The following is a 15,801-nucleotide window of genomic DNA, read 5'->3' as shown; positions in this document are numbered from 1 at the left end:
AGCCTTGAGATAAGGCTCATTCAGACATGATCGTAGCAGCAAATTTGTTAGCAGTTGGGCAAAACCATTTGCACTGCAGGTGTGGCAGATATAACATTTGCAGAGAGCGTTAAGGTGACCATCCACTACTCAGACTTGTCTGAACTGCAGATCGCATCAAATTTCTCTTGAACTCTCCCGGGAGTTTCCTGGGAATCGGATCGGACCCTGGCTTTAATTTTCACTACATTCACTTCAGATATAGCTGATGCGATCTATCACATACTTACCTACTCTCCCGGAAGCTGCGGGAGGCTCCCGTTTTTTTGGGGTAGCCCCCCGCACCCCCGGAAAAGTGGGCAGATCTCCCGCATCCTGCTCGCACCCTAGTGATGTGAGCAGGATGGAGAGATAACCTCCCGTATTCGCGGGTCCGTCGGGTGGAGAAGGGGTTAAAATGATGCGAATCGCGCCATTTTAGCCCCGCCCCCTTCCCGCGGACCCTCAAATCGCGGCATTTCCCGATGCAGGGGCGGGGCTTAGTGATGTCACAGTCCGCCCCCGCCCCCCGAAGACACCTGCAGCGTCTTCTCTCCGGGCTTCTCCCGGAGAGGAGAAATACAATGTAGGTAAGTATGGATCTATCATGTGCCAGATCGCATCAGATATATCTGATGCACACATGCTACATGTGATTGATCTGATGCTGCTGCTGCCTCCGTGTCCTGTGGTGAGTGGGAGTGGCCAGGGAGATGCCAGTCAAGTGATACTTCAGATGAATCTGATCAGATACATCTGAAGTAAAAAAACACTCAGATGTGCACCTGATTTCTTCAGATTCAGATAAATAGTTGAGGCAGCCACTAAGATCTGTAGTTCAGACATATCTGACACGGGACTGCGCATCGATCGGAAGAGCCATCCGATGTGACATTTTTCTTCAGATTTTTCAGTCAGATGCGTCGAAATCTGAAGAAAAGTATCCAAATCGGACTAGTGGATGGGGGCCTTTAGATTTGGGTGGGTTATTTTGTTTCTGTGCAGGGTAAATACTAGCTGCTTTATTTTTACACTGCAATTTAGATTTCAGTTTGAACACACCCCACCCAAATCTAACTCTCTCTCTCTGCACGTTATATCTGCCCCCCCCTGCAGTGCACATGGTTTTGCCCAACTGCTAACAAATTTGCTGCTACGATCATGTCTGAATTACCCCCATATACACATACAATTAAAAATCCCCACCAGACCCCATGTGCAGATGCAGTGCTGGGGGTTTTGCAGGTTAGGGGACATTAGGCTGAAGCTATGCCTAGGGTGCAGTGAGACCTTGCACCGGCCCTGGATATGGGCACATGAGAAGAGTGACAAAGGAAATAGGTAAGAGAAAAAACAGGAGGAACACATCATGTGGAAGACATAAAAGAGAGAGGAACAAACTCAGGGAAAGAGATACTGGAACATGTTAGGCATTAAGTATAGGTGAACACAGGGTGAATAGCTTTACATCATATAATATGTTTTATATAACAAGACATAGTGCTAAAAGCATTTAATATTAATCTCATAATGAAAATACTTAAAGCTTCTGGGGCAGTGGCGGAACTACCACCAGTGCAAGCAGTGCCTTGCACTGGGGCCCGCCACTGTCAACTGGCCCAAAGCCAGCGCGGTATGTAATGAGTCAAACTGACTCATTACATGCTGCCGCTGTGTGCTGTGGGACACCGCCGACCGCTGAGAAGAGCACAGGAATGCAGCGGCCACAGGGGGGGGGGGGGGGCGGGAAGGAGGAGGGAGGTGGAGGAGGGAGCCGCAGCAGCACAGTGTAATTGGTGGAGGCGCTGCTGCAGCTGTCCCTCTCCTTCCACATAGGCTGGCCACCTCTGTGAATGCTGGGATGCGCTTCCCTCATCACAGCGGTGAAGGACAGCCTATGTGGAAGGAGAGGGACAGCTGCAGCAGCGCCTCCACCAATTACATTGCGCTGCTGCGGCTCCCGAGTCCCCCTCCCTCCTCCTTCTTCTCCCCTGCCCGGGATCATCATCTGCCAGAAGCTGCACCGAGGAGCCTGACTGCCAGCGGAGACAGTATGTATAATCTATTCTATCTATCTATCTATTCTGTCTGTCTGCCTTAAGGTGTAAAAAGGGGGACGCTGTTTGCCGTAATGTGTAAAAAAGGGGACGCGTCTGCCGTAATGTGTAAAAAGGGTACGCTGTCTGCTGTAATGTGTAAAAAGGGGACTGCCTGCCGTAATGTGTAAAAAAGGACGCTGTCTGCCGTAATGTGTAAAAAAGGACGCTGTCTGCCGTAATGTGTAAAAAAGGGGACGCTGTCTGCCGTAATGTGTAAAAAGGGGACGCTGTCTTCCGTTATGTGTAAAAAAGGGGACTCTGTCTGCCGTTATGTGTAAAAAAGGGGACTCTGCCGTTATGTGTAAAAAAGGGGACTGTCTGCCGTAATGTGTAAAAAGGGGACGCTGTCTGCCGTAATGTGTAAAAAGGGGAATCTGTCCACCGTAATGTGTAAAAGGGGCTCTACCTGGGGTAGTGGTGCTACTGTGCGGCGTAATTTGAATAATGAAGATTACTGTGCACCGTTATATGAATTGGTATTTTGTGGCCACACCCCTTCCCCATGAAGCCACGGCCCTATATTTTTTGCATGCGCTTATGGTGCGCACTGCTCGTTTTACATAGAGGGTGGGGTGCCGATGCCGTTTCTTGCACACAGCGCTAAAATGTCTAGTTACGGCACTGTTGCTAGGTATCCATTTCACTGGCCTTGAGCAGGTCCCCCTCACCAGATCCTATCCAGGGGTGAGGGGATGGACTTGGACGGTATGAGTGGGGGGAGGGCAAATCACTTTGTTGCACCTGGGCCCACCGCTCGCTAGTTCCGCCACTGTTCTGGGGACTGGGTGACCTCTGGCCATTTGATTTAAATGGCCATATTCCCACTTCTAAATTCTCACTTGGAGCTCTACATACATCCATATGTGTGCCATAAAAAATGCATTTTCATACTGTGCATGCACACCAGAATGTGGACATATGTTCATTTCAGCATATCTTGGACTTGTAGTCACCTATACCTCAAGAGATTAAATTCAGGGAGGCAAGTGTAAGTCTACACATTTCTGATGTACCCCTGACAGTATGGGAGATACATGCATCAGGGACTATGTGTGCCTAAGCATACACATGAACGTGCACATTCTTTTGGAACAGAATCTATACATGAATGTTTGGATAAAAAAATGCATCAAGGTCTAAATAAGGCACTAATTATAATTTTGTGTCTGTACATTTTTTTGTTTAAAAATTGACTAGAATGTTCATTTAAATTGTATACAATTTTTTTTCCAGATATTATTGCTTTAATAGAGCATACATTGCATCTCCAGGGTCATATCCGAGGTCAGGGCAGGTAGCAGATAGTGCATCTCCAGTGACGTAGCCAAAGTCAGGGCAGGTGGCAGACAGAACATTTTCAAGGGTGTAGCCCAGGTTGAGGCAGGTGGTATATAGTACATCTCTAGGGACGTAGCCCAGGTTGGTGTAGGAGCCAGACAGTGCGCCCTCAGGAATATAGATGATGTTGAGGCAGACGGCGGACTGTGTATCTTCATGTATGTAACCCAGGTTGGTGGCAGGTGGCTGACAATGCATCTCCATGGATGTTGCCAAGATTGGGGCAGACAGTGTATCTCCAGGGTCGCAGCCAAGATTAGGGCAGGCGGCAGACAGTGCATATCCAGGGACGTAGCTGGGGTTAAGTCAGGCAGAAATCCTGCAAACCTGGCTAAGACTCTTTGGGGTAAATTTACTAAGATGGGAGCTCTTTTTAAGATGGGATGTTGCCAATAGCAACCAATCAGATTCTACTTCTCATTTATCTAGCACCTTCTAGAAGATAAAACCTGCAATCTGATTGGTTGCTATGGGCAATATCCCATCTTAAATAGGACTCTCACCTTAGTAAATTTACCCCTTTGTACACCCCTTCAACAAATCCATTTCTTCTCACCCATTTTCATAAACTCCAAGCTGAGTCACATTTTAAGATATTGCTAGTTTTTTTTTTTTTTTCTCTAAGAACCCTATTCTTCTGACATATCATGGAGAAAGCGTGGAGATACAGAGGAAAGAAGTAACAAAAAATAAAGAACCACACTCAGAGACGCAGAGGGAAGCAACAAAAAAATCATATACACATTTTACAATAGCATATTGTGGCCCATTTATCAATAATCACATTTCTACTGTGACCTGGGTGTGATACTATGGGCCAAAATCTTGTATGTGATAATAGTGCTGGAATTATAACTATACACCTGTATCAGGTGCATCTTAACTCCTCTATTGTTACTCGTTTGCATGCCCTTTCTGCTGACCTCAGAAACCCTCTCTGGCTAAACTTTGTGAATTGTAGCCCATGGGCTACAGCAGATAAAGCCATCTTCAAATGGCGTTAGCTGTAGCAGGGGTCAAACTTAGGAAAGCTTTGTATTCCAGAGCATGGCAAATCTGAGAGCTATGCATCACCCGTAGACACCTATGGGTGCTCCAGCTGCTGTTGGAAGTGAAGGGACCACAGCAGATATCAGAGATACTTGCTGCATTCCCTCCATAGTACTTTGGGGTAATACTTAATATTTGAGGGTATGCCCCAAAACAGGTGTTTTTGGAAAATATTTAATGATAAATAGACCCATTGTCTTACATCTGATGTGAGGTTAGAGCAGATATGTCCAGATGTAAAAACAATAAAGCTGTAATAATGCCCCCTCCCCCCCCCCAAAAAAAAAATATATATATAAATATATATATATATATGTATTAGACTCTCCATTCGTGGTAATGTGCTTAATGTTAAATATATTTTATGTCAATTAAACCATCTAATTTTGTTAGAATACTTTTCACGCTTGAAGTGCAGAGTTTTCAATACCCACCACTCAATGGGGGTGGGATGAATTAAATTTCTGCCAATGGTACATAAAATGGATTACTATGAGGTGTGTCTACAAATACCTGATTGATACTATGCTTTTTTTTTTTTGTATATTGCATTTATGTTACAAAAAAGTATTTTCAAGGCGTGAGTGTACCACATTATTATGTTACATGTATTGCTATCCACAGCATTCATGCTTACTGTCCTGGAAGAGTGGGCGGATCTCGCAGTTAAGTGTGGGCAGGATGTGGAGGTAATCTGGGGAATCTCAGGTCCATAGGGAGTGGGTGGGGTTCAAATGAGGCCAACTGCACTTTACCCACCTCCAAAGCTGTCAGCAGCGTCTCCTCTCTGGGTTTCTCCTAGAGAGAAGATAACTAAAGTAGGCAAGTATGATCCACAGGTGCATATTATCATATAAATGACAAGCTTTGTATTACAATTAATACATTATTTAATTTATTTTAATCCGGTGATAAATAATAATAATAATAATAATAATAATAATAATAATAATAATAATAATAATAAAAGTCCTTTTATTCTGCAAAAAAAAAGTTGTGCTGCACTACATTTATACCAATATGGTGCCAATCAGGCTAACCAGAATCTTTTAGAAGCATATATCAATCTCACCTTTACTAGAACTTTGGTGTAAAAAAATAAAAATAAATACATTGTAGCTAGACATTTTTGGAAATGCTGCAGTTTATAATACAACAGAACTGAGGTGTAGGACTGGATCCAATGTGGAAATGTGATTGATAATGTTCCTTATTATACATTAGCAGAGTGGAAAGATTCACCATGGTTATCTATCGTGATGTTTACAGAATGTTAAGTATTGGGATGTCACCTGCTCCAATTTCCCAGTGTAACATAGTAACATAGTTTTTGAGGTTGAAAAAAGACAATTTGTCCATCGAGTTCAACCTATTGTCAACCTAGTGTCTGTCACGGCTATCAATTTTCATTGGAATCCGGTCAGATGGTCAACAGTAACCATGTCTACACAATGTTGACATCATTCAATATGTTGACAGGCACCATGTCAACAGTTACGGTTAGGCACTGCCAGGATGGATAGGGTTAGGGTGTGTGCGTTGGGGGGGTTATCAGGGTGAAAATATTTACCAGAACGCAGCTGAGTCACTTGTATCCACCTACGAGACTGCAGCTAATATGACTGCAGAACCCGGAGGAAGACGTTAAAGATGCCATGACCAGGTAAGTGACAGCATGTCATCATATTCTCATGTCAACCTTATTTCCATGGGATATCCTCTGCTCCACGTGCCAGCAATATTCCCATGGGATGTCCTCTGCTCCATGTGCCAGCAATATTTCCATGGGATGTCCCATACTCCATGTGCCAGCAGTAGTTCCCTGGAATTGTCCTCTGTTCCATGTGTCAGCAGTATTTCCCTGGAATTGTCCTCTGCTCCATGTGTCAGCAGTATTTCCCTGGGATGCCCTCTGCTCCATGTGCCAGCAGTATTTATCTGGGATTGTCCTCTGCTCCATGTGCCAGCAGTATTTATCTGGGATTGTCCTCTGCTCCATGTACCAGCAGTATTTATCTGGGATTGTCCTCTGCTCCATGTGCCAGCAGTATTTCCCTGGGATTTTCCTCTGCTCCATGTGTCAGCAGTATTTCCCTGGGATGTCCTCTGCTCCATGTACCAGCAGTATTTATCTGGGATTGTCCTCTGCTCCATGTACCAGCAGTATTTATCTGGGATTGTACTCTGCTCCATGTGCCAGCAGTATTTCCCTGGGATTGTCCTCTGCTCCATGTGCCAGCAGTATTTTCCTGGGATTGTCCTCTGCTCCATGTGCCAGCAGTATTTATCTGGGATTGTCCTCTGCTCCATGTACCAGCAGTATTTATCTGGGATTGTCCTCTGGCCCATGTGCCAGCAGTATTTCCCTAGGGTGCCCTCTGCTCCATGTGCCAGCAGTATTTCCCTGGGATTGTCCTCTGCTCCATGTGCCAGCAGTATTTATCTGGGATTGTCCTCTGCTCCATGTGCCAGCAGTATTTCCCTGGGATTGTCCTCTGCTTCATGTGCCAGCAGTATTTCCCTGGGATTGTCCTCTGCTCCATGTGCCAGCAGTATTTATCTGGGATTGTCCTCTGCTCCATGTACCAGCAGTATTTCCCTGGGATTGTCCTCTGCTCCATGTGCCAGCAGTATTTATCTGGGATTGTCCTCTGCTCCATGTGCCAGCAGTATTTATATGGGATTGTTCTCTGCTCCATGTGCCAGCAGTATTTCCCTAGGGTGCGCTCTGCTCCATGTGCCAGCAGTATTTCCCTGGGATTGTCCTCTGCTCCATGTGCCAGCAGTATTTATCTGGGATTGTCCTCTGCTCCATGTGCCAGCAGTATTTCCCTGGGATTGTCCTCTGCTCCATGTGCCAGCAGTATTTCCCTGGGATTGTCCTCTGCTCCATGTGCCAGCAGTATTTATCTGGGATTGTCCTCTGCTCCATGTGCCAGCAGTATTTCCCTGGGATTGTCCTCTGCTCCATGTGTCAGCAGTATTTCCCTGGGATTGTCCTCTGCTCCATGTGCCAGCAGTATTTATATGGGATTGTCCTCTGCTCCATGTGCCAGCAGTATTTCCCTAGGGTGCCCTCTGCTCCATGTGCCAGCAGTATTTCCCTGGGATTGTCCTCTGCTCCATGTGCCAGCAGTATTTATCTGGGATTGTCCTCTGCTCCATGTGCCAGCACTATTTCCCTGGGATTGTCCTCTGCTCCATGTGCCAGCAGTATTTATCTGGGATTGTCCTCTGCTCCATGTCCCAGCAGTATTTCCCTGGGATTGTCCTCTGCTCCATGTGCCAGCAGTATTTATCTGGGATTGTCCTCTGCTCCATGTGCCAGCAGTATTTCCCTGGGATTGTACTCTGCTCCATGTGCCAGCAGCATTTCCCTGGGATTGTCCTCTGCTCCATGTGTCAGCAGTATTTCCCTGGGATGTCCTCTGCTCCATGTGCCAGCAGTATTTATCTGGGATTGTCCTCTGCTCCATGTACCAGCAGTATTTCCCTGGGATGTCCTCTGCTCCATGTACCAGCAGTATTTCCCTGGGATTGTCCTCTGCTCCATGTGCCAGCAGTATTTCCCTGGGATTGTCCTCTGCTCCATGTGCCAGCAGTATTTATCTGGGATTGTCCTCTGCTCCATGTGTCAGCAGTATTTCCCTGGGATTGTCCTCTGCTCCATGTGTCAGCAGTATTTCCCTGGGATTGTCCTCTGCTCCATGTGCCAGCAGTATTTATCTGGGATTATCCTCTGCTCCATGTGCCAGCAGCATTTCCCTGGGATTGTCCTCTGCTCCATGTGTCAGCAGTATTTATCTGGGATTGTCCTCTGCTCCATGTACCAGCAGTATTTCCCTGGGATGTCCTCTGCTCCATGTACCAGCAGTATTTCCCTGGGATTGTCCTCTGCTCCAAGTGTCAGCAGTATTTATCTGGGATTGTCCTCTGCTCCATGTGTCAGCAGTATTTCCCTGGGATGTCCTCTGCTCCATGTGCCAGCAGTATTTCCCTGGGATGTCCTCTGCTCCATGTACCAGCAGTATTTACCTGGGGTGCCCTCTGCTCCATGTGCCAGCAGTATTTCCCTGGGGTGCCCTCTGCTCCACTTGCCAGCAGTATTTCCCTGGGATGTCCTCTGCTCCATGTACCAGCAGTATTTACCTGGGGTGCCCTCTGCTCCATGTGCCAGCAGTATTTCCCTGGGGTGCCCTCTGCTCCACGTGCCAGCATTATTTCCCTGGGATGTCCTCTGCTCCATGTGCCAGCAGTATTTCCCTGGGATGTCCTCTGCTCCATGTACCAGCAGTATTTACCTGGGGTGCCCTCTGCTCCATGTGCCAGCAGTATTTCCCTGGGGTGCCCTCTGCTCCACTTGCCAGCAGTATTTCCCTGGGATGTCCTCTGCTCCATGTACCAGCAGTATTTACCTGGGGTGTCCTCTGCTCCATGTGCCAGCAGTATTTCCCTGGGATGTCCTCTGCTCCATGTACCAGCAGTATTTACCTGGGGTGCCCTCTGCTCCATGTGCCAGCAGTATTTCCCTGGGGTGCCCTCTGCTCCACTTGCCAGCAGTATTTCCCTGGGATGTCCTCTGCTCCATGTACCAGCAGTATTTACCTGGGGTGTCCTCTGCTCCATGTGCCAGCAGTATTTCCCTGGGCTTGTCCTCTGCTCTATGTTTTAACTGATTACAAAATGACAACCCCAGAGAGATCACCTCAAATGTTGGGTTGTGGTAAAATAATAATTTTAATATATTTGCTTTTCAAATGTCTAGTTTACTTTCTCTTACATATCATATTGTTACATGAAGCTTTTGCCTTCTTTATAAAATATTATTAAAACATTTATTTAAAGATATCATTGAGCTGTAAATTATTTTGTAAACACTGAAATAAATCTTGTTTTAATTGTAATATTCATGTGCAGTATTACTGTAACTTGTATTTAGAACATGCAGGGAGGGAAACAGAAAGAAGCAAATGTGTACACCAATCTTAACCCAAAAATTGAAGCAAGAAACACTACAGCTGATCCAAGAAAGGGAGCGTACGACACTCATAAAAGTTCAGGTAAATATGCACACATCAAGATTTATTTTACAGGCAACAGGTCATCTTATGTGAATATTATTTTATTATTTATTACCAGTTATTTATATAGCGCACTCATATTCCGCAGCGCTTTACATAGAATATTTTGGCCATTCACATCAGTCCCTGCCCCAGTGGAGCTTACAATCTATATTCCCTATCTCATATACACACAGTCACATTCACGCTAGGGTTAATTTTCTTGGGAGACAATTAACCTATATTTTTGGATTGTGGGAGGAAACCGGAGAGCCCGGAGGAAACCCACGCAAGTACGGGGAGAATATACAAACTCCACACAGTTAGGGCCATGGTGGGAATCGAACCAATGACCTCAGTGTTTTGAGGCAGAAATGCTAACCATTACACCATCCGTACTGCCCAATATATTCCACTTTCAAAAGGTGAAACAGTAAGTATAAAGATGAGACTTTTGCGTAACAAACACACTCGATTTGGATTAAAAAAACATATAAAAGGTATCTTTTTGTGGGATTTCCAATGAATTAACGAGGTGCGCACCCCAACTCACATGGATTGTGCAAAGTTGACTCCTATCAAGGTATCTTTTATTGAGTGTGTTCTCCCATCAGAAATGGTTCCAAATTGTCTCTCAGAATAACAGGCGATAAAAAAAGTATTTCCCATGTGTATGAAAATCAAACAGATTTTTTTAATGTTACCATAGCATGCAAAAAAAAATTTCACCATACACAAAAAGGAATTAAAATACTTTAAAAACAAAAACAAACTGCAGATAAAAAAGCTGTCCTTTAAAAAAAAAAGTCCAGTAGAGCTAAGTTAACACGTGTTTCCTCAAGGCTGCTCACAGTACAGAAATCATCAACATGTTTTGGTCTCGGCAGACCTTTGTCAAGATGTGTCTGTACTGTGGGGAGCCCTAGTATTTATGATACAAGTAGCCAATAGGAAGAGTGCAGGAAATGACATCATAAATTAGACATAACAATTCGAACTCCACAAAAATCAAATAACAAATGAATCTAAAGAATGCATTCATCATTTAAAATAAATAAAAGAGGCACAAATTCATAGAGAACATCTCCAAAATACAGTACATAAGCAATCCCGATTTCATCGGGCAAAAGCATCATGGGAGATGTAGTTTCCACATAAACCATTCTGTAGTTCTATACGGAATAAACCTTCCTTCCTGTAATGTGTCCCCACATCCACCGGAAGTGACGTACCAGAAGTGACATCACGATATACTGATTTTCGTCCCAAGGAATCGTGGGAATTATAGTACTAGGAATCAGAATGCCATGAACACCAGAACTGGTGCCAGAAGTGACATTGCGTTCTCCCGGTAAACGTCTTAAAGGATCTTGGGAATTGTAGTGCAAAGAGTTGGAGCATAGTGGACACCAGAACTCAACTAAAAGCATCATGGTCAATGTACAGTTGAAGGAGATGCAGGCATAAGACATGGCCTTCCTACCTCTATGACGGTCTATTATTACCAGTTTTGTTCTATCACCGTTGTTTCCAATTGTGAAGTGTAATGGAACTTGCTGCGCTATATAAGAAACTGTTAATAAATAAATAAGAGAGTAGAGAGGGCCCTGTTCTTCATCTAACAAATGATAATTTATGTTATGTAGTGTTTATGGCGTTATTAGCATCTTAGGGGTATAGTCATGAAGCAGTGAAAGGTGTGCAGAAGTGAGCCAGTGGAGAAGTTGCCCATGGCAACCAATCAGGTGCTCTGTATAATTTTATAGTATGCAAATTCTAAATGTTACTTCAATGCTGATTGGTTGCCATGTGTAACTTCACCACTGGCTCGCTTCTACCTCACTTTCCAATGCTTCATGAATAGACCCCTTAGATAGAGCCTGATTCAGAGATGTACGGAAACTAATGGTTTACATACATCTGCAATGTTTTGTGTATTGCACATGGGGGGAGGTGACGGGAAACGTGTTACCTCCGCTTTGCGGGAGTGCTGGCCAGATTTACTGGCCTCTACTGGCTATCCTGAGTAGCCTGAGGGTTACTTATATAGCCCATGTTCACGCAGAGTGATCAACTGCTGCTTCTTCAGACAGAGCTGTGGATCACAGAAGCCGGCAGGAAAAGTCTAATAATAGTCTAATAAGTCCTGATAGGCGGAATCTCAGACAAATACAAAAAGGTATTTCTTGCCTCTGCCAAAACACATCAAAAACAAGGACTGGCCCTCATTAGTCTCTGAATTTACTGAGATACCGACTGAAACAAGCCACATGTATGTCACTAGGTTACTTGCACTTTATTGCAGCTGTAACTTTAACCAGCAACAGTCTCAGGAGTGAGGAAGCTATTATTATTATGATGACATAATCCCTTTCATGTGATTGTATGCTAGTTACTTGCGATCCAAGCTGGGTGTTCGGTTTCTTCCCTTTACTTGCTTGACACGTGCGTAAGCAGCTATGGGCGAATTCGGAGGTGGGAAATTTAAGAGCTTAATAGACTGGTGTGAGCCTTTTCTTTCTGGGTCTGCGGTAGCTTGGGCTTTTATTGTGTCCCTGGAGAGTGGCACTGAAGTTAGTTTTGAAATCGGAAGCCTAAATAACAAAAAAGAATATAAGTGAAAAAGAAGTACAGTAGCACAAAATGTTCCTTTACTAGCAAAAATAAAACCAATCTATAAATACTAGTGATGTGCACCGGAAATTTTTCGGGTTTTGGTTTTGGATTCGGTTCCGCGGCCGTGTTTTGGATTCGGACGCGTTTTGGCAAAACCTCCCTGAAAATTTTTTGTCGGATTCGGGTGTGTTTTGGATTCGGGTGTTTTTTTTACAAAAAAACCTCAAAAACAGCTTAAATCATAGAATTTGGGAGTCATTTTGATCCGATAGTATTATTAACCTCAATAACCATAATTTCCACTCATTTTCAGTCTATTCTGAACACCTCACACCTCACAATATTATTTTTAGTCCTAAAATTTGCACCGAGTTCGCTGGATGACTAAGCTAAGCGACCCAAGTGGCCGACACAAACACCTGGCCCATCTAGGAGTGGCACTGCAGTGTCAGACAGGATGGCACTTCAAAAAAATAGTCCCCAAACAGCACATGATGCAAAGAAAAAAAGAGGCGCAATGAGGTAGCTGTGTGACTAAGCTAAGCGACCCAAGTGGCCGACACAAACACCTGGCCCATCTAGGAGTGGCACTGCAGTGTCAGACAGGATGGCAGATTTAAAAAATAGTCCCCAAACAGCACATGATGCAAAGAAAAAAAGAGGTGCACCAAGGTCACTGGATAGCTAAGCTAAGCGACCCAAGTGGCCGACACAAACACCTGGCCCATCTAGGAGTGGCACTGCAGTGTCAGGCAGGATGGCACTTCAAAAAAATAGTCCCCAAACAGCACATGATGCAAAGAAAAAAAGAGGCGCAATGAGGTAGCTGTGTGACTAAGCTAAGTGACCCAAGTGGCCGACACAAACACCTGGCCCATCTAGGAGTGGCACTGCAGTGTCAGACCGGATGGCAGATTTCAAAAATAGTCCCCAAACAGCACATGATGCAAATAAAAAAAGAGGTGCACCAAGGTCGCTGGATGGCTAAGCTAAGCGACCCAAGTGGCCGACACAAACACCTGGCCCATCTAGGAGTGGCACTGCAGTGTCAGGCAGGATGGCAGATTTAAAAAATAGTCCCCAAACAGCACATGATGCAAAGAAAAAAAGAGGTGCACCAAGGTCGCTGGATGGCTAAGCTAAGCGACACAAGTGGCCGACACAAACACCTGGCCCATCTAGGAGTGGCACTGCAGTGCCAGGCAGGATGGCACTTCAAAAAAATAGTCCCCAAACAGCACATGATGCAAAGAAAAATGAAAGAAAAAATAGGTGCAAGATGGAATTGTCCTTGGGCCCTCCAACCCACCCTTATGTTGTATAAACAGGACATGCACACTTTAACAAACCCATCATTTCAGCGACAGGGTCTGCCACACAACTGTGACTGAAATGACTGGTTGGTTTGGGCCCCCACCAAAAAAGAAGCAATCAATCTCTCCTTGCACAAACTGGCTCTACAGAGGCAAGATGTCCATCTCCTCCTCATCGTCCGATTCCTCACCCCTTTCACTGTGTACATCCCCCTCCTCACAGATTATTAATTCGTCCCCACTGGAATCCACCATCTCAGGTCCCTGTGTACTTTCTGGAGGCAATTGCTGGTGAATGTCTCCCCGGAGGAATTGATTATAATTCATTTTGATGAACATCATCTTCTCCACATTTTGTGGAAGTAACCTCGTACGCCGATCGCTGACAAGGTGAGCGGCTGCACTAAACACTCTTTCGGAGTACACACTGGAGGGGGGGCAACTTAGGTAAAATAAAGCCAGTTTGTGCAAGGGCCTCCAAATTGCCTCTTTTTCCTGCCAGTATACATACGGACTGTCTGATGTGCCTCATATAATCCTCCACCATTCTTTCAATGGTGACAGAATCATATGCAGTGACAGTAGACGACATGTCAGTAATCGTTGGCAGGTCCTTCAGTCCGGACCAGATGTCAGCACTCGCTCCAGACTGCCCTGCATCACCGCCAGCGGGTGGGCTCGGAATTCTTAGCCTTTTCCGCGCAGCCCCAGTTGCGGGAGAATGTGAAGGAGGAGCTGTTGACGGGTCACGTTCCGCTTGACTTGACAATTTTCTCACCAGCAGGTCTTTGAACCTCTGCAGACTTGTGTCTGCCGGAAAGAGAAATACAACGTAGGTTTTAAATCTAGGATCGAGCACGGTGGCCAAAATGTAGTGCTCTGATTTCAACAGATTGACCACCCGTGAATCCTGGTTAAGCGAATTAAGGGCTCCATCCACAAGTCCCACATGCCTAGCGGAATCGCTCTGTTTTAGCTCCTCCTTCAATGTCTCCAGCTTCTTCTGCAAAAGCCTGATGAGGGGAATGACCTGACTCAGGCTGGCAGTGTCTGAACTGACTTCACGTGTGGCAAGTTCAAAGGGTTGCAGAACCTTGCACAACGTTGAAATCATTCTCCACTGCATTTGAGTCAAGTGCATTCCCCCTCCTTTGCCTATATCGTAGGCAGATGTATAGGCTTGAATGGCCTTTTGCTGCTCCTCCATCCTCTGAAGCATATAGAGGGTTGAATTCCACCTCGTTACCACCTCTTGCTTCAGATGATGGCAGGGCAGGTTCAGGACTGTTTGCTGGTGCTCCAGTCTTCGGCACGCGGTGGCTGAATGCCGAAAGTGGCCCGCAATTCTTCGGGCCACCGACAGCATCTCTTGCACGCCCCTGTCGTTTTTTAAATAATTCTGCACCACCAAATTCAATGTATGTGCAAAACATGGGACGTGCTGGAATTTGCCCACGTGTAATGCACGCACAATATTGGTGGCGTTGTCGGATGTCACAAATCCCCAGGAGAGTCCAATTGGGGTAAGCCAATCTGCGATGATGTTCCTCAGTTTCCGTAAGAGGTTGTCAGCTGTGTGCCTCTTATGGAAAGCGGTGATACAAAGCGTAGCCTGCCTAGGAACGAGTTGGCGTTTGCGAGATGCTGCTACTGGTGCCGCCGCTGCTGTTCTTGCTGCAGAAGGCAATACATCTACCCAGTGGGCTGTCACAGTCATATAGTCCTGAGTCTGCCCTGCTCCACTTGTCCACATGTCCGTGGTCAAGTGGACATTGGGTACAACTGCATTTTTTAGGACACTGGTGACTCTTTTTCTGACGTCTGTGTACATTTTCGGTATCGCCTGCCTAGAAAAATGGAACCTAGATGGTATTTGGTACCGGGGACACAGTACCTCAATCAAGTCTCTAGTTCCCTATGAATTAACGGTGGATACCGGAAACACGTTTCTCACCATCCAGGCTGCCAAGGCCTGAGTTATCCGCTTTGCAGCAGGATGACTGCTGTGATATTTCATTTTCCTCGCAAAGGACTGTTGGACAGTCAATTGCTTACTGGAAGTAGTACAAGTGGTCTTCCGACTTCCCCTCTGGGATGACGAAAGCCCTCATTCACTGACTCTCTTATTTCCCGATATGTTAGGAAGCTAATACTTAACATATGCATTCTTCAGGTGGGAAATAGGAAAACTACGTAATTAGAATTTTAATAAACCTCCCCTAAGGGGATGAAAAGGGGGCTGACATAATGACGTCATTACCGATGAGTGGCTTGCATTACGTGAACGATAACGCCCAAACGGACAAT

The 15,801-nt window shown here is 45.4% G+C and overlaps 1 protein-coding gene across 6 annotated transcripts in view; it reads right to left on the bottom strand.

Moving 5' to 3' along the window:
- CCDC157 (coiled-coil domain containing 157) overlaps positions 1 to 15,801 on the bottom strand; it is a 197,441-nt gene that overhangs the window by 13,181 nt on the left and 168,459 nt on the right. For 2 of the 6 annotated variants that reach the window (XR_010171259.1, XR_010171257.1), the window contains exons 11-12: positions 10,119 to 12,159; positions 5,265 to 5,303 (exon numbers count right to left, since the gene is read on the bottom strand). Coding sequence is in view for 2 of the 6 variants with exons in the window: in XM_063913383.1 (XP_063769453.1) it covers positions 5,276 to 5,303; positions 11,962 to 12,159 (226 nt within the window). In the remaining 4 variants the exon portion in view is untranslated. Of the gene's footprint in view, positions 1 to 5,142; positions 5,304 to 10,118; positions 12,160 to 15,801 lie in introns of all 6 variants that reach the window. The other 4 variants (XM_063913383.1, XM_063913382.1, XR_010171256.1 and 1 more) reach the window with 3 other exon arrangements.

This window comes from Pseudophryne corroboree, chromosome 1 (assembly GCF_028390025.1).
Source record: "Pseudophryne corroboree isolate aPseCor3 chromosome 1, aPseCor3.hap2, whole genome shotgun sequence".
NCBI lineage: Eukaryota > Metazoa > Chordata > Amphibia > Anura > Myobatrachidae > Pseudophryne > Pseudophryne corroboree.
The sequence above is the reverse complement of the archived record's forward strand: the minus strand, read 5'-3'. Positions and strand labels throughout refer to the sequence as shown.